We start from the raw sequence: 25,837 nt of genomic DNA on the forward strand, positions 1-25,837 counted from the left end.
GGTACTCTCATGACCAGAAAGATTCCCAGATCTCTCCCCTACAGAGCAGATGTTGGTGTGGTATGGATGTAAACTTTGTTCCAGTGACAGTATCCGGATATTAAGGACCAGTGGAACAGTCGTTGGCCAGCTTGCCTCAGGAGAGTGCACAACGGCTTTATGATGTCCTTTTCAACAGACTCAATGAATGCATCCAGACCAGAGGAGATGCAATGTCGTACTGATTAGTGGACTCACACTATTAAGTTCTTTGGAAGTTTGGTTCGTTTTTGTAATCAGTGAAATAACATCACATACCCTCTCAACCCAAGAAGTTATTTTACTTCCTCATTCTCTTCTGGGTGCTTCGCTTTTGCGTCCTGATAATTATAGCTATTACAAGTCGTATGTTTTTTGAATGGTTAGTACCATAAAGTACATGTGGCAAGGGCAAGCCATTAAGGCATTTTTTTCCCCTGTGCAGCAGGTCAGGTGCTGAAGTGTGCACACTTGGACACGAAACGGTTAGTCTCTTCTGACAGGTTCAGTCCATTTAATGGTGCATTTACGCCCGTACAGAAAACATCAGGCTGTAAAATTTGTGGGAAGATTGTTCGATGCAGAGAAAAAACAACCAACACACTGCTCTATGTACATATTAAGGTACTACATATAGAAGTGTCAGCTCTTATATCCGTTACACGGTATGTATCTATGTTAGAGGGAGAGAGAGAGAGATCACATACCGTCCAGATGAGTTGCAAGGTTATATTGATAAGTGGGTGCATACTGCCAAGTTCTTCGTAAATTTGACTCGATGTTGTAATCACTGAAATAACATCACATATCTCCTTCTCTCTTCTCATTTCGTTTCTCCTCCTCTTCTGGATACTACACTTTTTTGTTAAGCTGTGTATGTTCAAATGGATCAAATGGCTCTGAACACTATGGGAATTAACATCGATGGTCATCAGTCCCCTAGAACTTAGAACTACTTATACCTAACTAACCTAAGGACATCACACAACACCCAGCCATCACGAGGCAGAGAAAATCCCTGACCCCGGCTGGAATCGAACCCGGGAACCCGTGCGTGGGAAGCGAGAACGCTACCGCACGACCACGAGATGCGGGCAAGCTGTGTATGTAAACGTAGCCAAGTGATACATTATAGAGCCACCTTCACATTTACAAGCAACAAACTCGGGGAGAAGATGTTCTATGTTCAAATAACTTACGGGTTTGCTGCCGGGTGACGTCGTCTAACACCGCCGATATTTCGACAGAACTACACCCTGCCATTCTCCAGGCACAACTGCATGGAGGAAGCAATGTGCAAAGGAATTTAATACCTTGGTTCACAGAGGAGAAACAAGGAAGATACCACACACAGAACAAGTAACCTCAGAGTCAATACACAACCAAATATAACCAGCATCAGAAATACGGATAGTGACAATTCTGATGTTGCTTATCTTGGTGATGATTAATAGTCCCTATCGATATTTCTGATGTTCGTTTTTTTTTTGTGCTGACTCTGTGGTTACTTGTTCTGTGTGTGGTATCTCCCTTGTTTCTCCTCTGTGAACCGAGGTATTAAATTCCGTTGCACATTGCTTCGTCCTTGCAGTTGTGGCTTGAGAATGGCAGGGTGTGCTCCTGTCGAAATATCACCGGTGGTCGACGACGTCATCCAGCAGAAACTCTGTAAGTTATTTGAACATTCAATTCGCCGGGAAACTTTGTCTCACAAGATGTTCTATGTCACCTCATGAAACAACTGAATGTAGCAAATTGAATAGTAGGCCATTGATCACATGTGACAGAAACAATTTTAGAATGTGTCGCATAGGGCTAGAGCGCCGTGAGCTGGCCTACCAGAGAGGTGAGCAGGTAGGACTGGTAGACCTCGGTCAGCTTGATGTCGGCGGCCTGGCGCAACACGGGCAAGATGAGGTCCGTGTCGCAGTCCAGCACCAGCCGCGACTCCGCCGCCTGCTTGATCTCCTTCAGCAGCGGCCTGCAACAGACGACGGCCAACAGGCGCTAGGCATCTCCCAGCTCGAGGTCGTACTCATGGGGGGGGGGGGGGGTGGTTAGGAAATGTAATAATGTAATAACTGTGTTTGCCGAGCAGCGCGTAATCGATGGTTTCTTGCGTATCGGTATACCCACCGTTACAAGCTATGAAGATTGGTGCCTGCCCGAGGCCAGAGGGGTTTTGAGGGGAGCAGGACTTTGGAACGGGGAGATGTCGGGCAGAGCCGCTGCGGCTGTTGGAGGAAACTGGGCTGATGACCCCTAGCGGTGGCAGTCGACCTCTGGACGAGACGGAATGGAGGCGCGTGTAGTTCTTTTAGCACTGACAGAACCTGGGGTGAGGCCGGGCTAGTCACTAACACACTCGAGAAGTTGCAAGCCTTATGAGAAGCTCACTTTTGGAAATACTTAAATGTAAAGACCACGGGTTTCGCTCGTCTTCTAGTTCACCGACCGTTCACAGTAGTGAGGCCTGCCTAGTGTAAGTGTGCCTGCCAATTTATTACTTGAGAGTGTATGGTCAGATATTCTGAGATAGGATTATGTGCAAGTAGTACTCATCAGTCTAGATGAGTTAGTCTTAGCTCGTGCATAGCACCAGTCATTTCCAGTATATAAGTAAGTTGTATTGAGTTTTGCCCTTGTAGGCGTTTCTTGATTACTATTTAGTGTTGAAATATTTTGTGGCCGTGTCTAACTGTCGTTGTAAGTTTCAGGTAACGTTTAATTTACATTAAAGGTATTCGAAGTCGCGTATATGGACAACTATCAGCTGGAGAATGGAATGATGACAATGAAAATTTGTGCCGGACTGAGAATCAACCCGGATTTCCCCCCTTACAGCGAGCGGTCTCCCTACCATTTAGCTATGCGTGAGCAACTCAGGGCCAGATCCAAACCTCCGTACGTTGTCAACCACGCATCCACAACCTGCACTCGTACGTTCATTATGCATATTCCCGTACAGGTGAGACATTTTACTCGAAAGCCGCTTGTATCGTATCGGCGGATAAATATGGTAGTTAGTTAGTTAGTTAGTTGGTTGCGTGTCCCATTGATCAATTGCACGGTACAGTGGCCGTTATGATGTGGAACATATCAAGTGCACAAGAAATGCACATATAAAACAAAAAATTTTAATATACATATATATAACAATACACAGTTAAAGATTAATATTTCTATTATTTATCCCATTCCCTTAAATGACACAAAATGCATATATTATATTTATAGATTTATTTATTCCTATTCAAGAATTCATCTATGATGTAGAAGGAGTTGTCAAGGAGATATGATTTCAATTTATTTTTGAAGCTATTATTGCTGTCTGTCAGACGGCTTACATCACTTGGTAATTTGACGAAAATTTTTATAGCATCATATTTTTCCATTTTTTGCGTCAAAGATAGGTTGAGCAAAGGATAGTGTAAGTCTTTCTTTTTTCTGGTGTTATAATCATGAATTGGTCCATGTTGTTGAGAACAATTTTAATTAGTGAGTAGATGTATTGTGAGGCTGTCACAAGAATTCCCAATCTTTTAAAAATATGCCTACAAGATGTGCGACTATGAACCCCACGCATTATTCTAACCACTTTCTTTTGAACAGTGAATACTTTTGTATAAATGTTGAGTAAGCCGAAAATATTCTGTATGACATCAGAGAGTGAAAGTATGCAAAGTATGTTACCTAATTAGTTTCTATATCTTCAAAATTGGCAATTATTCTGATCACAAAAGTTGCTGAACCTAGTCGCTTTAGGAGATCCAAAACATGAATTTTCCAATTAAGATTCTCATCTATATGTACACCCAAAAACCTAGTTTGCTCTATGTTGTCTATGGACTTCTGTTGATGTTATATTTATTGAAGGAACTGTACTTTTTGCAGCAGAAAATTTGATGCACTTAGTTTTTTCAAAGTTTAGAGCAAGCCCATTTACAGAAAACCAATTAATGACTTTTCCGAAGACTTTATTGGAATAATTTTCAATTGGACTTTCTTTTACTGGATTAATAATGATGCTTATATCATCAGCAAACAGTGTCAGTTCAGATTCCTGTTTCAGATAGGAAGGGAGGTCGTTCACATATATCAAGAATAGAAGGGGACCCATGATTGATCCCTGTGGAACACCTAATGTAAATTCATCCCAGTTAGATGAAGTGGCAAACTTATTTAAATCACTTGACCACTATAACGAAACTTATTGCTTCCTGTTCTGTAGGTATGACTTAAACCACTCATATGCTATTCCATTTATACCATAGAATTGTAATTTCTGTAACATAATGTCGTGTTTCACACAGTCAAATGCGTTGGACAAGTCACAGAAAATTCCTATTGGTGGCATTTTACGATTTCAAGATTCTATTGTGTGGACAGTGAAATTGTATATTGGTGTCTCAGTGGAACAGCATTTTTGAAATCCGAACTGTGATTTACTAAGTATTCTATTACTGTTGAGGTGGCTAACCACTCTTGAGTACATTACTTTCTCAAAGGCTTTTGAGAATGCTGTAAGCAAGGATACTGGCCGATAATTATTGACGTCTGTGGTGTCCCCCTTTTTGTAGAGAGGCCTGACAATGGCATATTTTAACCTGTCTGGGAAAATACCTTGAGTTAGTGATGCATTACATATGTGACTCAGAACATCAGCTGTAATTGCTCCACATTGTTTTAATATCTTATTAGAGATGGCATCTCCTCCAACACAACATTTATTTTTCAGAGATTTAATAATTCTAGTTATTTCACACTTAAGTGTAGGAGAAAAGGTTGGAGAGAACCGTTCAAAAGGAAAGAGCTAGGCAGTACATGGAAGAGTCTCTTTTGAAAAAAATAGTCAGATTAAGCTTCACCTAACAACCTCTCGTGAAATTGTTATTTATTGTTAAATACATTATCTACTTGTGTACTTTTGATTAGGATGGTCTCGTTCTCTTTAACAGTAATACTACCTACCACAGTATTGCAGTGCAGACATGTGTGCATGTCCAAAGGAAGTTTGCATCGTAATTCAGAATAACAAAGGCACTACAATATGGTACTTGTTTAATTTGGTCCTAAAGCGCACAACTCACTGATCTGTACTAGATTGTTGTTGACACCTAGTTCGTTAGTGTTCAGACACATTTGCAGCGACTGTATAAGCGCGGGACTGTGTCCACTCATGTCAGTACTTCGTGCTACAGTGATTGTATTCTGTTCTTTGTATTTTACTAAACTATTTTAATTTGCTGTGTATTCCCGTTTAAGAGAGAAGCACATTTCTACACTGAAGCACCAAAGAAACTGGTACAGACATGCGTATTCAGATACACAGATATATAAAAAGGCAGAATGCGGCGCTATGGTCGACAAGAACATGAGACGATAAGTGTCTGGCACAGTTGTTAGATCGGTTAGTGCTGCTACAATGGCAGGTTATCAAGATTTAAGGGGAACCGGAGGTGCCTATGCTGGCCACGTTAAAATCACTAAGTTTGAGGAACATTTATGAATAAACTACCAAATATAAAAATTTGAATTTTTTTTACATATAGAGTGGTTTAGTATTGCAGTTATGACAGAGGAATTTTGGAGTATCTTTTCTAGTTTCCTTCCATTTTTTTATTAATGACCCAATTTTTTTTACAAATATTGCTTTATAATTAGACTGAAATGAAACTACTGAACATATTGCCAAATGGCTGTGTTACCATGTAAGTTTGACCACTAGGAGTGCTGTATAAAAATTTCATCTCTCTAGCTTGAGTGGATTTTGAGAAAATGTTCCTTATATTCGAAAAATTCTAATTTATGGGAAATGGCTATGAAAGTTTCTTAATACATTCCTGCACTATAGGATGGATTATCAGTGTCTTCTTCTTCATCCTCCAAAATCTTCCTCTCCTGTCTTCTTTTCTGGCCTGTTGTTCCATCATACTTCATATGCCTTTCTCTTCTTTCTGCTCCTCTTATTCTTTCTCTGTCAATATTTCTTAGCGCTCGTACAGTGTTCACCCCAGCTGTAAAACCTAATGCCTTCAGAACTTCACACTTCACACTGTTCTCTTGGTTATAGGTTGCTATTGCATCATAAACGCCAAAGTGCAGTGTTTTATGCTTACAAACACCGTTTTAGGAATCACTTTCCAAATCAAATTGTTTACACTCTCATTAGGATTCTGCGTCTTTCCGTGTAGACATTTGTGTAACAATTCTAGCTGTGCTAAGTCATGAAAAATATCATCACTGTCACTAACATATTCACGAAATCTGTCACTTCCACCAGTCAGCTTCTTGCTAGAAGATGTCACAGGGCTATGGCCGGCCATGTGTTGCTTAGCAGAAGAACGCACTGTTTCAGTAATTGTAGTATCGCAACTTGGTATTAGTGTTAATGTTCTTTTCCCTACGTTCTTCCTCTTCTTATATACACGGTTACTAAAACGTGGCATCGTAACCAGAACAACGCTTTACACAAGAAGTATAATACTACCAACAACAGGCGCAACACTGAACTAATTGGAAACGGTAAACAGCAAAGAGACGATGTTGCGCGCTCTTAGCGCTTCATTTGTCACAGAAAACAACGTAGCCAACCCTTGCACACTCGCTGTATGCGCAACATAAGGCGCTGTATGCGTAACAGGCCGAGAAAATCCCAAGCAGTTCGCCAGGAAGTCACGAGAGGGTGTTAGATGCATTCAGCGGCAGCCCATTTCCTCTGCGCGCGTGGGGGAAAATGGTAATAACTCCACTTCTAGGGCGAGTAGAACAATAATTCAAAGTTTAAATTAAAGATGAATGTTCCAATTAATTTTCGGTAGCAAAAAAAATCGTAATTTGTTGGATTTGACCATCTCCGGCTCCCCTTAAGTGAGTTTGAACGTGCTGTTATTGTCGGCACACGAGCGATGGGGCACGCTGTCTCCGAGGTAGCGATGAAGTGGGGATTTTCCCGTACGACCATTTCACGAGTGTACCGTGAATATGAGGAATCCGATAAAACATCAAATCCGGGACATCACTGCTGCCGGAAAAACATCCTGAAAGAACGGGACCAACGACGACTGACGGGAATTATTCAACATGACAGAAGTGCAAACCTTCCGCAGATTGCTACGGATTTCAGTGCTGGGCCATCAACAAATGCCAACGAGCGAATCATTCTACGAAACGTCATCGGTATGGACTTTCGGAGCCGAAGGACCAGTGATGTAGCCTTAATGACCGCACGACACAAGGCTTTACGCCTCACCTGGCCTGTCAACACAGACACTGGACTGTTGATGACTGGAAACATGTTGCCTGGTCGGACGAGTCTCGTTTCAAATTGTATCCATTCTTGTCTGATGTGCATTCCGACTGAGCCGGCCGGGGCTCCAGACGCGTAATTTAACCGACGTAAAGAAGATGCTGTGTTATGCAAATGATACAGATGATAAGACAGGATGCTACGTACGTGTCACCTGTCGAGTCGTATCTGCACCTATCACGGGTTCCACATCACTCCACATGCAAATGACCCACATGCAAATGATTAGCTTTTCAGAGCATTCACACAAGGTTGGCGTCGGTGGAGACACCTACAACGTGCTGACATGAGGAAAGTATCCAACCGATTTCTCATACACAAACAGCAGTTGACCGGCGTTGCCTGGTGAAACGTTGTTATGATGCCTCGTGTAAGGAGGAGAAATGCGTACCATCACGTTTCCGACTTTGATAAAGGTCGGATTGTAGCCTATCGCGATTGCGGTTTATCGTATCGGGACATTGCTGCTCTCGTTGCTCGAGATCCAATGATGTTAGCAGAATATGGAATTGGTGGGTTCAGGAGGGTAATAGGGAATGCCGTGCTGGATCGTAACGGGGTCGTATCACTAGCAATCGAAATGACAGCCATCTTATCCGCATGGCTGTAACGGATCCTGCAGCCACGTCTCGATTCCTGAGGGAACAGATGGGGACGTCTGCAAGACAACAACCATCTGTACGAACAGTTCGACGACGTTTGCAGCAGCTCAGAGACCATGGCTGCGGTTACCCTTAACGCTACATCACAGACAGGAGCGCCTGCGATGGTGTACTCAACGACGAACCTGGGTGCTCGAATGGCAAAACGTCATTTTTTCGGAAGAATCCAAGTTTACAGCATCATGATGGTCGCATCCGTGTTTGGCGACATCGCGTTGAACGCACATTGGAAGCGTGTATTCATCATCGTCATTCTGCCATATCAACCGGCGTGATGGTATGGGGTGCCATTGGTTACATGGCTGAAAATGGGGATCCGCAGCGGTAGACCCCTAGATGTTCTCATGTTGACCCGTCGACTTTGGCAGCTACGTGGACTGTGCCTTACAAAGTCCGGTTGCTGTGTCTTGATTATTTCTCCGAAAAGCAAAATAACACATGGCGGACGAAGCAAAGAGGACGTAAAAAAGATGCCAGGACTGGCAAAGAGGACAACAGACGTCTGATAGTTTAATACTAGCAACTTATTTTGGGCAGGAATGCCATCTTTGCCGTCAACTTACGATAGAGCAGCGCCTGTGTTGCTCTGAATTAAGATGCAAAGTTCCTTTGGCTATGCATGGGTGTCCAAAGAACTAGGTACAGCGGCGACTACAGCCATTATGAAATACATTAAATGTATTCGCAATTGCGAATATGGACAACCATCAGCTGTGTAATGGATTGACGACAGTGAGGCTCTAACAGGGAAGTATTTTGCAGATTGCCTGCAGCACCTGTTGTCGCCGTCTTCGTCGAGCTGTCGGACGGCGATGGGCGGGTCACGGGGCTCCCTCTCCTGCAGCACGCCGCGCAGGCGCACCAACGACTCGTCGTTCTGGAAGAGCACCGTGTAGGAGCGCCACTTCAGCTCGTGCAGTACATCCACCAGCGCCTGCGAAGCACGCAACTCCTTGTCACTCCCGCTGCACTCGACGGCGGCGCAAACATCGTGAGGTAACACAACATCTACACTCTGCAAACCACTTTCAAGTGCATAGAAACGAGTATTTTACATTGCACCACTTACTTAATGACTGCTTCTACGGAGCGCGGCAATATTGATTGACTATACGCCTCTTTGCGCGCTGCACCTAACCTTGTCTTCGAAATTCCGTTCGAAGCAATACTTAGCAGTTTCCACTGCGTTCCTGTAAAGTGTCGGCAATTTCAGATTTTTCAGCATCTCAGTGACGCTATTAAAAGTCTGGAACAAACCTATGACCAACCGTGCTGCCATTGTATACGCTCAGTATTCCCTATTAATCCGATATGATACAAACTTGAGAAATAAAATGTGTGTGAATTCTTATGGGACTTAACTGCTAAGGTCATCAGTCCCTAAGCTTACACACTACTTATCCTAAATTATCCTAAAGACAAACACACACACCCATGCCCGAGGGAGGACTGGAACCTTCGTCGGGACCAGTCGCACAGTCCATGACTGCAGCGCCTTAGACCGCCCGGCTACTTGAGAACTATTCTACAGTGAGATACACATAACTATAGGCATAATTGGTGATACCATTTTACAGAAATGTGGAACACGTTTTTTGCTCGCGTATCTGATTTCCTAACAAGGGGAAAGCCTGGACACGGCGAACCAATTCGGCCGATTTGGCATATCGCTTGTGTACAACTGAAAATGAACGACTCTAAGATATTTTAGCTCACCCTCCGCCCCGTACCCCTATTTTGAGAAAACCATCCCGCAACTTCATTACGCACGATCGACGGAAGCGATAGGTAATTGACAGTTTACAATTTTTGATCATCTTATATGGGGTCGACAAAGGTATATTTTCCTATACAGGGTGGTCCATTGATCGTGACCGAGCCAATTATCTCACGAAATAAGCGTCAATCTAAAACAACTACAAAGAACGAAACTTGTCTAGCTTGAAGGGGGAAACCAGATGGCGCTATGGTTGGCCTGCTAGATGGATGACGTAGGTCAAACGGCTATCAACTGCCTTTTTAAAAGTAGGAACCCCTACTTTTTATTACATATTCCTGTAGTACGTAAAGAAATATGAATCTTTTCTTGGACCACTTTTTTCGCTTTGTGATAGATGGCGCTGTAATAGTCACAGACATATGGTTCACAAATTTAGACGAACAGTTGGTAACAGGTAGGTTTTTTAAATTAAAATACAGAACGTAAGTGCGTTTGAACATTTTATTTCGGTTGTTCCAATGTGGTAAATTTCACTTTGTGAACTTATCATTTCTGAGAACGCATGCCGTTACAGCGTGACTACCTGTAAATACCACATTAATCCAATAAATGCTCAAAATGATGTCCGTCAACCTCAATAGATTTTGCAATACGTGTAACGACATTTCTCTCAAAAGCTAATAGTTCGCCTTCCGTAATGTTCGCACATGCATTGACAATGCCCTGACGCATGTTGTCAGTCGTTGTCGGTGGATTACGATAGCAAATATCCTTCATTTCTCCCCACAGAAATAAATCCTGGAACGTCAGATCCGGTGAAAGTGCTTCGACGACCAATCCACATGTCATGAAATATGCTATTCAATACCGCTTTAACCGCACGCGAGCTTTGTGCCGGACATCCCTCATGTTGGAAGTACATCGCCATTCTGTCATGCAATGAAACATCTTGTAGTAACATCAGTAGAACATTACGTACTAAATCAGCATACTTTGTACCATTTAGATTTACCATCGATAAAATTGGGTCCAATTATCCTTCCTCCGATAATGCCGCACCATACATTAACCCACCTAGGTCGCTGATGTTACACTTGACGCAGCCATCGTGGATTTTCCGTTGGTGAATGACGCTTCGTCGCTAAATAGAACGCGTGCAAAAAATCTGTCATCGTCCCGTAATTTCTCTTGTGCCCAGTAGCAGAACTGTACACGACGTTCAAAGTCGTCGCCATGCAATTTCTGGTGCCTCTGGTGCAGTTTGTCTGCTACTGATGTGCGGATTAGCCGCGGCAGCAGCTAAAACACCTACTTGGGCATCATCATTTGTTGTAGGTCGTGGTTGACGTTTCACATGTGGCTGAACACTTCCTGTTTCCTTAAATAACGTAACTAACGGCTAACGGTCCGGACACTTGGATGATGTCGTCCAGGATACCGAGCAGCACACATAGCACCCGCCTCTTAGGCATTTTGACCACAAAAGCCATACACCAACACTATATCGACCATTTCCGCAATTCGTAAAGGTCCATTTTAAGACGGGTAATGTATTACGAAGCAAATACCGTCCGCACTGGGGGAATGTTACGTGATACCACGTTCTTATACGTTTGTGACTATTACAGCGCCATCTATCACAAAGCGAAAAAAGTGGTCCAAGTAAAACATTCACGTTTCTTTACGTACTACGCAATTATGTAAAAAAAAATGGGGGTTCCTATTAAAAAAAGAACGCAGTTGATACCCGTTCGACCTATGGCAGCGCCATCTAGCGGGCCAACCATAGCGCCATCTGGTTTCCCCCTTCAAGGTAGACGAGTTTCGTTCTTTGTAATTTTTTAGTTTGATGCTTATTTCGTGAGATATTAGCCCGGTCACTATCAATGAACCACCCTGTAGATATGACAAGGCAAAAATATACAATTTATGATATACACTCCTGGAAATTGAAATAAGAACACCGTGAATTCATTGTCCCGGGAAGGGGAAACACATTCCTGGGGTCAGATACATCACATGATCACACTAACAGAACCAGAGGCACATAGACACAGGCAACAGAGCATGCACAATGTCGGCACTAGTACAGTGTATATCCACCTTTCGCAGCAATGCAGCCTGCTATTCTCCCATGGAGACGATCGTAGAGATGCTGGATGTAGTCCTGTGGAACGGCTTACCATGCCATTTCCACCTGGCGCCTCAGCTGGACCAGCGTTCGTGCTGGACGTGCAGACCGCGTGAGACGACGCTTCATCCAGTCCCAAACATGCTCAATAGGGGACAGATCCGGAGATCTTGCTGGCCAGGGTAGTTGACTTACACCTTCTAGAGCACGTTGGGTGGCACGGGATACATGCGGACGTGCATTGTCCTGTTGGAACAGCAAGTTCCCTTGCCGGTCTAGGAATGGTAGAACGATGGATTCGATGACGGTTTGGATGTACCGTGCACTATTCAGTGTCCCCTCGACGATCACCAGAGGTGTACGGCCAGTGTAGGAGATCGCTCCCCACACCATGATGCCGGGTGTTGGCCCTGTGTGCCTCGGTCGTATGCAGTCCTGATTGTGGCGCTCACCTGCACGGCGCCAAACACGCTTACGACCATCATTGGCACCAAGGCAGAAGCGACTCTCATCGCTGAAGACGACACGTCTCCATTCGTCCCTCCATTCACGCCTGTCGTGACACCACTGGAGGCGGGCTGCACGATGTTGGGGCGTGAGCGGAAGACGGCCTAACGGTGTGCTGGACCGTAGCCCAGCTTCATGGAGACGGTTGCGAATGGTCCTCGCCGATACCCCAGGAGCAACAGTGTCCCTAATTTGCTGGGAAGTGGCGGTGCGGTCCCCTACGGCACTGCGTAGGATCCTACTGTCTTGGCGTGCATCCGTGCGTCGCTGCGGTCCGGTCCCAGGTCAACGGGCACGTGCACCTTTCGCCGACCACTGGCGACAACATCGATGTACTGTGGAGACCTCACGCCCCACGTGTTGAGCAATTCGGCGGTACGTCCACCCGGCCTCCCGCATGCCCACTATACGCCCTCGCTTAAAGTCCGTCAACTGCACATACGGTTCACGTCCACGCTGTCGCGGCATGCTACCAGTGTTAAAGACTGAGATGGAGCTCCGTATGCCACGGCAAACTGGCTGACACTGATGGCGGCGGTACACAAATGCTGCGCAGCTAGCGCCATTCGACGGCCAACACCGCGGTTCCTGGTGTGTTCGCTGTGCCGTGGGTGTGATCATTGGTTGTACAGCCCTCTCGCAGTGTCCGGAGCAAGTATGGTGGGTCTGACACACCGGTGTCAATGTGTTCTTTTTTCCATTTCCAGGAGTGTATAATAGTCTGATGATGCTTATTATCCGAAAGTGATAGTGATGATAGAGGATGTATAGATAGCTATTTTCCATGATAGCCATAAAATACACTGACGTGAGAAAAGTCATGTGGTACTAATAACATCGCGTCGTATCCCCTTTCGGCCTGCGTAGTGCAGCAACTCGACGTGGCATGCACTCAGCAAGTCGTTGCTAAGTCCCCTGCAAAAATATTGACCCATGCTGCCTTTGTAGCCGTTAATAACTGCGAAAGTGTTGCCGATGCAGGATTTTGTGCCCGAAATGACCTCTCAGTTTTGTCCCATAAACATTCGATGGGATTCACGTTGGGAGATCTGTCTGGCCAAATCATTTGATCGAATTGTCCAGAAAGTTCGTCAAGCGGGTGACATGGCCCATTGTCATGCATGTAAATTACATCGTTGTCTGGCAGCAGGTGGTTCAAAAAAACTGGTTCAAATGGCTCTAAGCACTATGGGACTTAACGTCTGAGGTCATCAGTCCTCTACACTTAGAACTACGTAAGCCTAACTAACCTAAGGACAGCACACACATCCATGCCCGAGGTAGGATTCGAACCTGCGGCTGTAGCAGCAGCGCGGTTGCGGACCAGCAGGTGGTACCCAAGTAGCCGAACACGACTATTTCCAGTCAATGATCGGTTGAACTGGACCAATGGACTCAGTAAATTCCATACAAACATAGCCCATCACCATTATGGAGCTACCACCAGCTTGCACAGTCTCTTGTTGACAACTTGGGTAAACGGCTCCTTGGGGTCTGCGTGATTCTAGAATCCTACTATCTGCTCTTATTAACTGACTCGGGACATCTGCCCATGCCACGGTTTTCCGGTCATCTAGTGTCCAATTGATATGCTCACGAACGTAGGAGAGGTGCTGCAGGCGATGTCATGCTGTTAGCAAAGGCACCCGCGTCGACCTTCTGTTGCCGTAACCCGTTAACCCCAAATTTCGCCTCACTGTGCTATCGGATGCGTTCTTTGTAGGTCCCACACCGGTTATTTCGCCCAGTGTTGCTTGTGTTTTAGCATTGATAACTCTATGCAAACGCCGCTGCTTTCGGTTGTTAAGTGAAGGCCGTCGGGCACTATATCGTCCGTGCTGACAGGCAATGCAAGAACTTTGGTATTCTCAGCAGCCATTGACTCTGTGAATCTCGGAATATTGAATTCCCTTAAGATTTCCGAAATGGAATGTTCTAAGGGTCTATCTCCAGCTACCGTTCTGCGTTCAGAGTCTGTTAATTCCCGTCGTGCGGCTATAATCGCGTCGGGAACTTTTCTACATGAATCACCTGAGTACACATGACAGCTCTGCCAGTACACTGCCGTTTTGTACCTTGCATATGCCTTCCTGCCGCCATCGGTGAGTCGGCCGCTGTGGCCGAGCGGTTCTAGGCACTTCAGTCCTGAACCTCGCGGTTGCTACGGCCGCAGGTTCGAATCCTGCCTCGGGCATGGATGTGTATGCTGTCCTTAGGTAAGTTAGGCTTAAGTAGTTTCTACGTTAGAGGACTGATGACCTCAGATGTTAAGTCCCATAGTGCTTTTGAGCCATTTGAACCATTTTTTTGAATCAGCTGCTGCCAGACAATGATGTAATTTTTATCCATTTCAATGGGCCATGACACCTGCTTGAAGAACACTCTGGACAATTCGAGCAAATGATTTGGCCACCTAGATGTCCCGACATGAATCCGATCGAATATTTATGGGACATAATTGAGAGGTCATTTCGCGTACAAAATCCTGCATCGGCAACACTATCACAATTATTAACGGCTACAGAGGGAGCATGGCTCAATATTTTCGTAGCAGACTTACAACGAGTTACTGAGTGCATGCACTACGCAGGGCAAAAGGGGGTACGACGCGATATTATTAGTATCACATGCCTTTTGTCACCTCAGTGTATTTTATGGCATTCATGATACATAGTTATCTATACATCCTTTATCATCAGTATCACTTTCGGATAACAAGCATCATCACACTATTATAGATCATACATTGTATATTTTAGTCTTGTCATATCTATATCGCAATGTTATTAATACAGCTACATGAAAATTATAATTGTATTTTACAGTACGTACCATGTCTTCAGTACAGATGCCTGTTTGTTCTTTTGATGTACAGCACTTCTGATCGAGATGTATTAATGCCACTGCCACACTGATAGCACATGGCATTATAAGTAGTTAAGTGCGTATCGCTAGCCCATAACCTGTCACCTCAGTGTACCATTCATCAGGATGGATTAATACAACAGCGGCGCGTTTTGTCGCAGAATCGTTTAACAAGTGATAGAGCGTTACTTCGATGCTCACGAGCTCCAGTGGAGTACCGTGTAACAGAGGCGTTGTTCATAATGGAGAGGTTTTCTATTGGAATTCCGAGATCGCGCATTGCAAGTCAGGCAGGTATTACCCCCTCCCATATACGTGTCGTCAACTGAAGACAATGAGAAAATCGGAGATGGTTACCGACAGACATTCGTCCAAAGCACCGTACGTCAATTACACGGAAAGAGGGTGGGGTTGGTCGTGATACTGATATCAGAACTACTCTTGCGCTATGCACCTTGGAGTGGTTTGTGGAGTACAGATGTAGATTTAACAACACTTATAAGTAAAATTGTGGTCAGAATTCTTGAGGATATAACATTATTAAATCGAAAAAAACTACCACTAAAACTTTTTACCAGCGGGAATGATTAACATTTATTTTGTAATTACAATATTACGTATTTACATATTAGTGACAAAAATAAAAACACCTACAGCCGTCCTTATGATTTTATTTTGTTTTGTCGCTACCATAACCTATCAGTTGCCAACCATGGTTGGAGTGCTGACACATTATCTGCGAATCCAGTAATGCTGGCAAATGATGTGTTATGCATGGGGATCGTATCAACCTGTACCGCATCAAAACAGCCCGAAGATGACACAATGAAGCGTCGAAACTGGTAGCGACAAAATAAAATAAAATCATAAGGACGGCTGTAGGTGTTTTTATTTTTTGTCATGATAGTAAACGGCCGTCGTCCCAGGGACGTCCTACTAAAAGAATGGACATACAAAAGATATTTTCATATTGTGCTATCTACGTAACAGTCAATGGTTTACAGGGCGGTGCACCTAATATTTCCTAAGTCGCTGATAATGTCATAATCGTGTTGTTACCCAGGCGAATTGTACGAAAGTCCTCGCTATACCATTATCCTCAAGTCGAAGTAAAATTAATTACAGCTGTAATTTTCAAATGAAACCACAATAATTTACGATACTACTATCATAGATACAAAAACGAATTCAGACGCTTTCCATTCTCAACAATTCGATAAGTAGTTTAAAAAAAGCTAAAGGATTTATAACTTACGATTTCTCTGTTTAGAATATCAAACGGTTTGCTGTCTTACGCAGAACTCTGTGTTTTAGTTCCGAGATACTGAAATACGCCTGATAGGATGAGGAAATAAACCATATTCTGCACCGCTGCAATACGGATGTTAAGACGCAGAGAGGAAATACAGCTTTGTATTGTGCCTGTTCACTATTTCGAGTTAGTTATCACCTCCACTGAACGGTCCACTCTCCTCAGTGAGCTTCAGAAAACAGATTTTTCATTTAATGTTTTTTTTAAGCTACAAGTGTGTAGATTGTCATATCAAAATCCCAAGCTCAGATCTGAAGTAGGAACAAAGTTACGCGTCGTTTGGTTGGCGTAAAGGGGTCCCTGTGGCGCGCCGGAGAGCAGATACGAATGCGGGCGCGCTCTGCACTCGGTGAACTATTTGATACCACACTTGGGCGTCAGTTTGCGGCTCGAGAACCAATGAAATATCGTCATTTATGGCAGCTTCGATTTTCAATGAAGGCTTCAAGTCCATCTGGAAACTGCTACAAATCGTGGAAGTCGAAGTTGGATACCATGCAGAAAAATTTGCTGCCGATCGCGACCATTATTGACTGTACGACGCTCGCCTCAGCGCGCTATACGATTCAGGCGAAGCGCGGGCGGTCGGGAAACATGCGACAGGAGAATTGTGGAGCAGAAGGATTTTCAGTTCGCGGAAGGACTCGTGTCAGGTGCCGATATAGCAGACTAGCGGGGAGTATGAAAATTTTTACACAAATCCGTTTTCAATCTGACATAAATCATACTTTCATGTTCAGGCGCGCGTTTCTCTATACAGTGTTTTTCAGCCTGCCAGAATAGATTACGGGCAGCCTAATAAAGATAGCCTTCCGAACTTTGCCTGAATTACTCCTCGGACATGTCCGCAAGCAGTAAGAGGCTAATTTTTTGTGCTTAAGTACATTCATTGGTTATTGCAATGGGCGTGACCAAACAAGCAGGACAAAACTACATTTTGGTTTCAACCGTCTGCCACTTTTTTCAGATTTCATAATAGTGTGCTACTATTCCATGCACAATATCGTATAGATTAAGAAAATAGTTGTTACTGATTTCATAAGATTTGTAGACTGCAGGTCTTCCGTCGTGGGAACACCTCATTTTGGACAGACCAAATTTAGCTTCTCGAATGTGGGGCTTTATGATCACTCTAATTCTTTTAAAAAAATCAGAAGGAGTATATCAAGAATCAATAAGTAATACACAAAAAGATTCACGTTGATTGCTTAATTAGTTTTTCCTAAAAGAAAATCGTATAAATTGCTTATCTCATAGGCTGACTGAGGAGAATGGACTCTTAATTGCATCAGTGGTGTGCGACAGTTCCGTGTGGCAACATGAATATGAAATACGACAGTAACTGGTTTGAAGTTCCCAACAGAAAAATACAAAAGTCTCAATTCTGTAATTTCTTTCTAACTACTTATCGGATTTCTGAGAGTGAATCGCTTTGCAATTTGTCTTTTTTATGACCACCAAATTAGCAGCAGAAGTTACTGTGATTCTCTGTATGTCCATCTTTTCACAGATTGTTGTGGGACCTCGGCTGTTCAGTACAGAATGAAGAATCAAAACGCCTCTGAGTGGTTTAAATTTTCAAATTGTTATTTTATTGGGCTACCAGTTTCGGCGATACATTACGCCAGCCGTGCGGGATTAGCCGAGCGGTCTAAGGCACTGCAGTCATGGACTGTGCGGTTGGTCTTGGTGGAAGTTCGAGTCCTCCCTCGGGCATGGCTGTGTGTGTTTAAGTAAATTTAAGTAAAGTAGAGTGTAGGCTTAGGGACTGATGACCTTAACAGTTAAGTCCCATAGATTTCACACACATTTGAACATTTTTGAACATTACGCCGTCTTCATACCACTTGAGTGAGTTGTAGGAAGTCCGCAGCTAGTGGTCATGCGGTAGCGTTCTCGCTTCACACGCCCGGGTTCCCGGGTTCGATTTGGGGCGGGGTCATGGATTTTCTCTGCCTCGTGATGACTGGGTCTTGGGTGATGTCCTTAGCTTAGTTAGGTTTAGGTAGCTCTATGTTCTAGGGGACTGATGACCTCAGATGTTGAGTCCCATAGTGCTCAGAGCCATTTTGAACCACCTTTGACCCAGTCGAAATAGGGAGCAGCATTCAAAGACTGGTAGATTTTTGTGACAGTGTCCACTCTGAATATCTCCTGCCGATGGCTGGTCCCTATTTGCAGTGGACAAACGGTGGGAATCTCCCAGAAAGTCTGTTAAGGGGCCTGAAGACGGCGTAATTATCGGTGAAACGGTAGCCAATAAAATAACAGTTTGGAAATATAGACGGCTGAAAGGTGTTCGATTTGACATTCTGTATTGTGATTCTGTCGAAGAAAGAGTTTGATGCTGACACATCTAATTAATGACTAGTTAATATTTGTATGGCAATGGACTATACGTCGATTAGAGTCTGATTTTTTTTCACTCCGGCTATATGATAATAGTATTAGGGTGCCTTGAAGGCGCCAGTGCAGTGCAGAGTGGTGGTGGCTGACCTGTGAGATGAAGTCAGCGTGCGGATGCAGGTTGAACTGGTAGGAGGCGATGGGCGGCGGGTAGGGGTCCCAGTTGACGATGATCTGCGGGATCTCCAGCCGGTCGCACATGGAGCGCACCACGTCCGTGGAGGCGCTCTGCCGGGGACCCACCACGCCGGCCACGCCCTCCTCCACCAGGCTGCAGGCTGTGCGGGGTACAGTAGTCAGCGAGGCGATCACTGCTCACTATACATCACAGTGTTCCGTACTGTGGTACAAAGTCACGGCCTACTTCAGTAAAAGTGTGTTTCTGGGAAACAGTTAATAGATCACAATTTAAGAAAACTTGTCATGTATACAGGGTGGTCCACTGATCACGAGCGGGCCAGATATCTCACGAAATAAGCGTCACACCAAAAAACTACAAAGAACGAAACTCGTCTAGCTTGAAGGGGGAAACCAGATGGCGCTATGGTTGGCCCGCCAGATGGCGCTGCCATAGGTCAAACGGGTATAAATTACGTTTTGTTTATAATAGGAACCCCCATTTTTATTGCGTATTCGTGTAGTACGTAAAGAAATATGAATGTTTTAGTTGGACCCCTTTTTTCGCTTTGTGATAGATGGCGTTGTAATAGTCACAAACATATGGCTAACAAGTTTAGACGAACAGTAGGTTTTTTACATTAAAATACAGAACTTTTAGGTACGGTTGAACATTTTATTTCGGTTCTTCCAATGTGATACATGTACCTTTGTGAACTTATCATTTCTGAGAACGCATGCTGTTACAGCGTGATTACCTGTAAATACCACATTAATGCAGTAAATACTCAAATTGATGTCCGTCAACCTCAATGTCTTTGGCAATACGTGTAACGTCATTCCTCTCAACAGCGAGTAGTTCGCCTTCAGTAATGTTCGCACATGCATTCACACTGCGCTCACGCATGTTGTCGGTGCATCACGACAGCAAATGTCCTTCAACTTTCCCCACAGAAAGGAATCTTTGGACGTCAGATCCGGTGAACCTGCGGGCTTTGGTATAGTGCTTAGACGACCAATCCACCTGTCATGAAATATGCTATTCAATACCGCTTCAACCGCACGCGAGCTATATGCCGGACATCCATCATGTTGGAAGTACATCGCCATTCCGTCATCTCAGTCAAACATCTTGTAGTAACATCGGTAGAACATTACGTAGGAAATCAGCATACATTGCACCATTTAGATTGCCATCGATAAAATAGGGGCCAATTATCCTTCCTCCCATAATGCAGAAAGATAAATTAACCCGGCAAGGTCGCTGATGTTCCACTTGTCGCAGCCATCGTGGATTTTCCGTTGCCCAATAGTGCATATTATGCAGGTTTACGTTACCGCTGTTAGTGAATGGCGGTTCGTCGCTAAATAGAACGCGTGCAAAAAATCTGTCATCGTCCCGTAATTTCTCATGTGCCCAGTGGCAAAACTGTACACGACATTCAAAGTCGTCGCCATGCAATTCCTGGTGCATAGAAATATGGTACGGGTGCAATCGATGTTGATGTAGAATTCTCAACACCGACGTTTTTGAGATTCCTGATTCTCACGCAGTTTGTCTGTTACTGATATGAGGATTATCTCCGATAGCAGCTAAAACACCTACTTGAGTATCAAAATTTGTTGCAGGTCGTGGTTGACGTTTCACATGTGGGTAAACACTTCCCGTTTCCTTAAACATTCGGCTAACGGTCCGGACACTTGGATGATGTCGTCCAGTATACCGAGCAGCGTACATAGCCCACCCCCGTTGGGCATTTTGACCACAACAGTCATACATCAATTCGATATCGACGTTTTCCGCAATGGGTAAACGGTCCATTTTAACACGGGTAACATATCACGAAGCAAAAACCATCCGCACTGGCGGAATGTTACGTGATACCACCTACTTATATGTTTATGACTATTACAGCGCCATCTATCCAACTAAAACATTCTTATTTCTTTACGTACTACACGAATATGTAATAAAAATAGGGGTTCCTATTAAAAAAACGCAGTTGATATCCGTTTGATCGATGGTAGCTCCATCTAGCGGGCCAACCATAGCGCCATCTGGTTTCCCCCTTCAAGCTAGACGACTTTCATTGTTTGTAGTTTTTTCGTTTGACGCTTATTTCGTGAGATATTTGGCCCGGTCACTATCAATGGACCACCCTGTATTCGGTATTATTTTTAACTTGATGAGAAAAATAAAAAAAAGATATAAAAATGGGAAAAGTTATGTTATTCTGATCTTCATTTCTAAGACTGTTTGATGCAGCGCACTACGCTAGACAATCTTGGACCACTCTTTTCAGCTGTGATTACTGCTAACAACCCACATTCATCTGAACCTGCTCGCTATATTCAAGCCTCCTTCTACAATTTTTATCCTCCTGCCAACACACCCACTTTTTCTTCTGTGACGAAAATGTCGATGATTCGTTGATGACTCAGAACTTGTAAAATCAACTGATCTCTTCCTTTAGTCAGATTTTTCCATACGTGTTATTCTTTTCATAATTATGTTCATTACTTCCTCGTTATTTATTCGAACCACCCATCTAATCTTCATCGTTCTTGTATAGCACCATTTCTCAAAAAGGTTTCACTTTCGTACAAGGCTTCACTCGAGACAAATACATTCAGTAAAGACTTCCCACTATTTAAATTTACATTCCATCCTAAGAATTTTTTTTCAGTAATGCTTTCTTTACTGTTGCCAGTCTACATTTAATATTCTCCCTGCTTCGTCCGTCATCAGTTATTTTGTTGCCCAAATAGCAAAACTTATCTACTTTTTTTAGTGTCTCGGTTCGTAATCTACTCTGCCTGACAAACCAAACAAAAATAAAAAAGGCCCATAAGGAGAGGAGGAGACGAGATGAAACTTATTGAATTTACGGGCATACGAGTTTATTTGAATGATTACAAAATTGCCAGATTTACAAAGAACATGGCAGTGTGAGCCCACTGATCAGTATGAAGTTGCACCTCCGTCTCGCATGGACGCATGTACTGACTCGGTTGGGGAGGGTGTCGTAAAGCGGTTGTGCGATCTGTTGAGGCAAGCTGACACCTAATGTTGTAATGGGTCCTTGATATACTGGTTACTGGTTCTGGGACAGAGCGCACATCCGAGCTGCTTCCACACATGTTCTATTGCGGACCGATTTGAGCATCTTGCTGGCCAAGAGAGTGCCTCAACATCATGCGGACAGTTCGTACACACACTTGTCATGTGTAGACGAGAATTTTCCTGCTGAAAAATGGCACGGCGACACTGTCACTTGAGAGGGAACACATGAGGACGCAGGATTTCTGTGAAGTATGGTTGTGCTGCCAGAGTTACCTCAATCGCTACCATCCGTAAGCTGAAGTTATACCCAATGTCTCTCCACACCATGGGTTCACACTGCTGTACCTATCCAAAACGTTAGAAAAACGAGACCTCTTACCAGGCCGCAGCCATACCCTACTCGATATCATCGAGGGTAGTGCAGAACCGTGATTTACTGCTGAACACAATGCGACTCCATTTATCACCGGTCCATACCTCCCGGACAAGGCACGACTCCAAATGCAACCGTCTGCGTTGTGGTATTAATAATAGACTACGAATAGGATGGTAATTCCCTAGTCCGGCTGCAACTACCAGTGGCCCAGGACGATACAGTATGTTCCAGAAAGCCTATAACGTGCTCTACGGTGACAGACGCTGATGCCAAAGGTGTTACGTTGTGTTCGGTGCACAATACGGCGTTCCTCCATTGAGGTCGTCACACTTGGGCGACAGTAGTGGAGCAACAAGGACGCCCCAACAAAGTAGGTCACCCAAGACAAGGACATCGCCCCAAATCCAAGATAGCGGCCGTAACTCAAGTATGTGACGTCACGTGACGTCAGCTGATGACGCGATTGACGTCATTCAAGATGGCGGTAAGATAGCTCAATTGCGCTACCTGTACTAACCTAAGAAAGTGCCACACCCCCTGGCGGTAAGTTTGAATTTTGGTGGGAAGATAGCTAAGTTGGCTACCTCTACTAAGCTAAGAAAATTGCGGGGAAGAGAGGGCTACTACCACTTATCTCTTCTTAGGAACTGGACATAAGTCTTTATTTAAACAATTACATCAATTTTGTTAGCCATCCTCTCGAAAATTTTGTTGAGCGGACTTGGTAAGGTGTCACCTCCACTAGAGGCTGCTCATTTAATCCGAATATAATTGCTATAAATTTTATTAAATTTCTTTAAACGTCTATAAATTTGTTTATTTAAATTTCATTAAATTTATTATCTACCTACAGCATTAGTGTTGTGTTACCACCATAAGAGGTTGAGATATCAGTTTCTCAGTCTTTTAATATCTTTATCACATGCACTCATTCAGCTCCGGACATAAGTCTTTATTTAAACAATTACAAACAGTACAGCCATAAAGCGTGTTCTCTATCCTCCTTGAATTTCGAATTTTTTGCTGTAATAGCTTACATTCAATTCGAATATAATTTTTATAAATTTCTGTAAATTCGTTTAAATTTCTTTAAATGTGTGTAAATTTGTTTTAATTTATTATCTACCTACAGCATTAGTTTCGTGTCACCAGCATAAGAGACTGAGATACCGATAGTCGTTCATTGAGGCTAAACCAGTGTTGAAAACTTTTATTTCAATGCCACGCCAACTCATCAAACTAAAACTGAGAATTTATTATGTACATTCGTTTAATAAATTATTGTTAGTTGTTTCTCACGGAGCTGCTAGCATTATTCGAGATGTAGTGTATCATTCCCCTTCGACCAGATAGCTGCAGCGAGATAGAACGCCACCTCTGCACAAACATCTACTTTCAGTGGCATGCGGTTCGCTTCCTGCAACCTTTATGTTGGGCGTCAACCTTATCTGTTTAATGCAAGAGCCAATTATGTAAATAAGCACTTAAACGTGGAGCCGGAATCCAAACACACTACAAGTTGCAAACTTTCTTTACGTAAACTAGGTTTTCGGTTAAGGAAACAGTTGATTGGGATCAAATACATGAGACACAGAACCCATTTTCAATTATAGAAAAGCGCGTTAAGAATACGAACTAAAAGAAATGACACAGCAGATTACGTGCACTCTATGAACAATGAGCACTTCTTCATCTTAGATACTGTGAAACAAATCTCTTCTATTTCAAGCTCTTTGCTTCTCATATTCTGGGAGGAGGCGGTATGGACAAAGAAAAGTCTAGTAAACACGGGGTCAAAAGTGCATAACTTGAGAGATAAGTGCACGTGTTCAGTTCAAATGGTTCAAATGGCTCTGAGCACTAAGGGACTTAACATCTGAGGTCATCAGTCCCCTAAAACGTAGAACTACTTCAATCTAGCTAACCTAAGGACATCACCCACATCCATGCCCGAGGACGTGTTACAGTAAAAGAGACGTTTCGCAGAGTAGCGAAGATGAATAAGAGCTCATAGTTCTTAAATATGCAGTTTGAGATCCATGTTACGGGACATCTTTTCCTTGTTTTTATACCTATCACCACCTCACATAATAATGAAACAAAGACCTTGCAGTAGAAGAGATTTGTTTCACAGTATCGAAGATGAAGAATTGCTTATGGTTCTTAGGGTGTGCATTTTGGAGTCCTTGTTTACTAGTATTTTTTTTCGACTTTGAATATTGACAGTTACTCATGCGACAACATGACACATGAATTAAAATTTTTGAAAGCTTAGTTTACATAAAGTAATCACTGTAATTCCACAAACAGAGCTGTATATTAAGATGAAACAAGAACCATGTAGAATTTATATACAACAAGAAGAAAATTATCTAGAATACGACTTTCTATCAGAGAATCTAAGAAATAAATTTTCTATATAAACTTTAAAGAAATATTTTGAATCAGACTCAACAAATATCAACTGAATCTTAAAAGATCTATATATTACAACGTAACCAGTTTAGGGAGAACATACACCACTGGCCATTAAAATTCCTACACCACGAAGATGACGTGCTACAGACGCGAAATTTAACCGACAGGAAGAAGATGCTGTGATATGCAAATGATTAGCTTTACAGAGCATTCACACAAGGTTGGCGCCGGTGGCGACACCTACAACGTGCAGACATGAGGAAAGTTTCACACCAATTTCTCATACACAAACAGCAGTTGACCGGCGTTGACTGGTGAAACGTTGTTGTAATGCTTCGTGTAAGGAGAAGAAATGCGTACCATCACGTTTCCGACTTTGATAAAGGTCGGATTGTAGCCTATCGCGGTTGCGGTTTATCGTATCGCGACATTGCTGCTCACATTGGTCGAGATCCAATGACTGTTAGCAGAATCGGTGGGTTCAGGAGGGTAATACGGAACGCCGTGCTGGATCCCAACGGCCTCGTATCACTAACAGTCGAGATGACAGACATCTTATCCGCATGGTTATAACGGATCGTGCAGCCACGTCTCGATCCCTGAGTTAAAAGATGAGGACGTTTGCAAGACAAGAACCATCTGCACGAACAGTTCGACGACGTTTGCAGCGGCATGCCCTCTTTGAGGCTATGAGCGCTATGGGACTTAACATCGATGGTCCTCAGTCCCCTAGAACTTAGAACTACTTAAATCTAACTAACCTAAGGACATCACACAACACCCAGCCATCACGAGGCAGAGAAAATCCCTGACCCCGCCGGGAATCGAACCCGGAAACTCGGGCGTGGGAAGCGAGAACGCTACCACACGACCACGAGATGCGGGCTGCAGCGGCATGGACTATCACCTCGGAGACCATGGCTGCGGTTACC

General features: G+C 43.7%; 1 protein-coding gene across 1 annotated transcript in view; it reads right to left on the reverse strand.

Annotated features, from left to right (window-relative positions):
• LOC126324287 (glutamate receptor ionotropic, kainate 2-like) overlaps nucleotides 1-25,837 on the reverse strand; it is a 241,491-nt gene that overhangs the window by 138,558 nt on the left and 77,096 nt on the right. Inside the window, exons 4-6 of the mRNA XM_049994947.1 lie at nucleotides 19,021-19,208; nucleotides 8,766-8,923; nucleotides 1,858-1,999 (exon numbers count right to left, since the gene is read on the reverse strand). Of these exons, the coding sequence (XP_049850904.1) occupies nucleotides 1,858-1,999; nucleotides 8,766-8,923; nucleotides 19,021-19,208 (488 nt within the window). The remainder of the gene's footprint in view (nucleotides 1-1,857; nucleotides 2,000-8,765; nucleotides 8,924-19,020; nucleotides 19,209-25,837) is intronic.

Source organism: Schistocerca gregaria, chromosome 2 (genome assembly GCF_023897955.1).
Source record: "Schistocerca gregaria isolate iqSchGreg1 chromosome 2, iqSchGreg1.2, whole genome shotgun sequence".
In the NCBI taxonomy this organism is placed as follows: domain Eukaryota; kingdom Metazoa; phylum Arthropoda; class Insecta; order Orthoptera; family Acrididae; genus Schistocerca; species Schistocerca gregaria.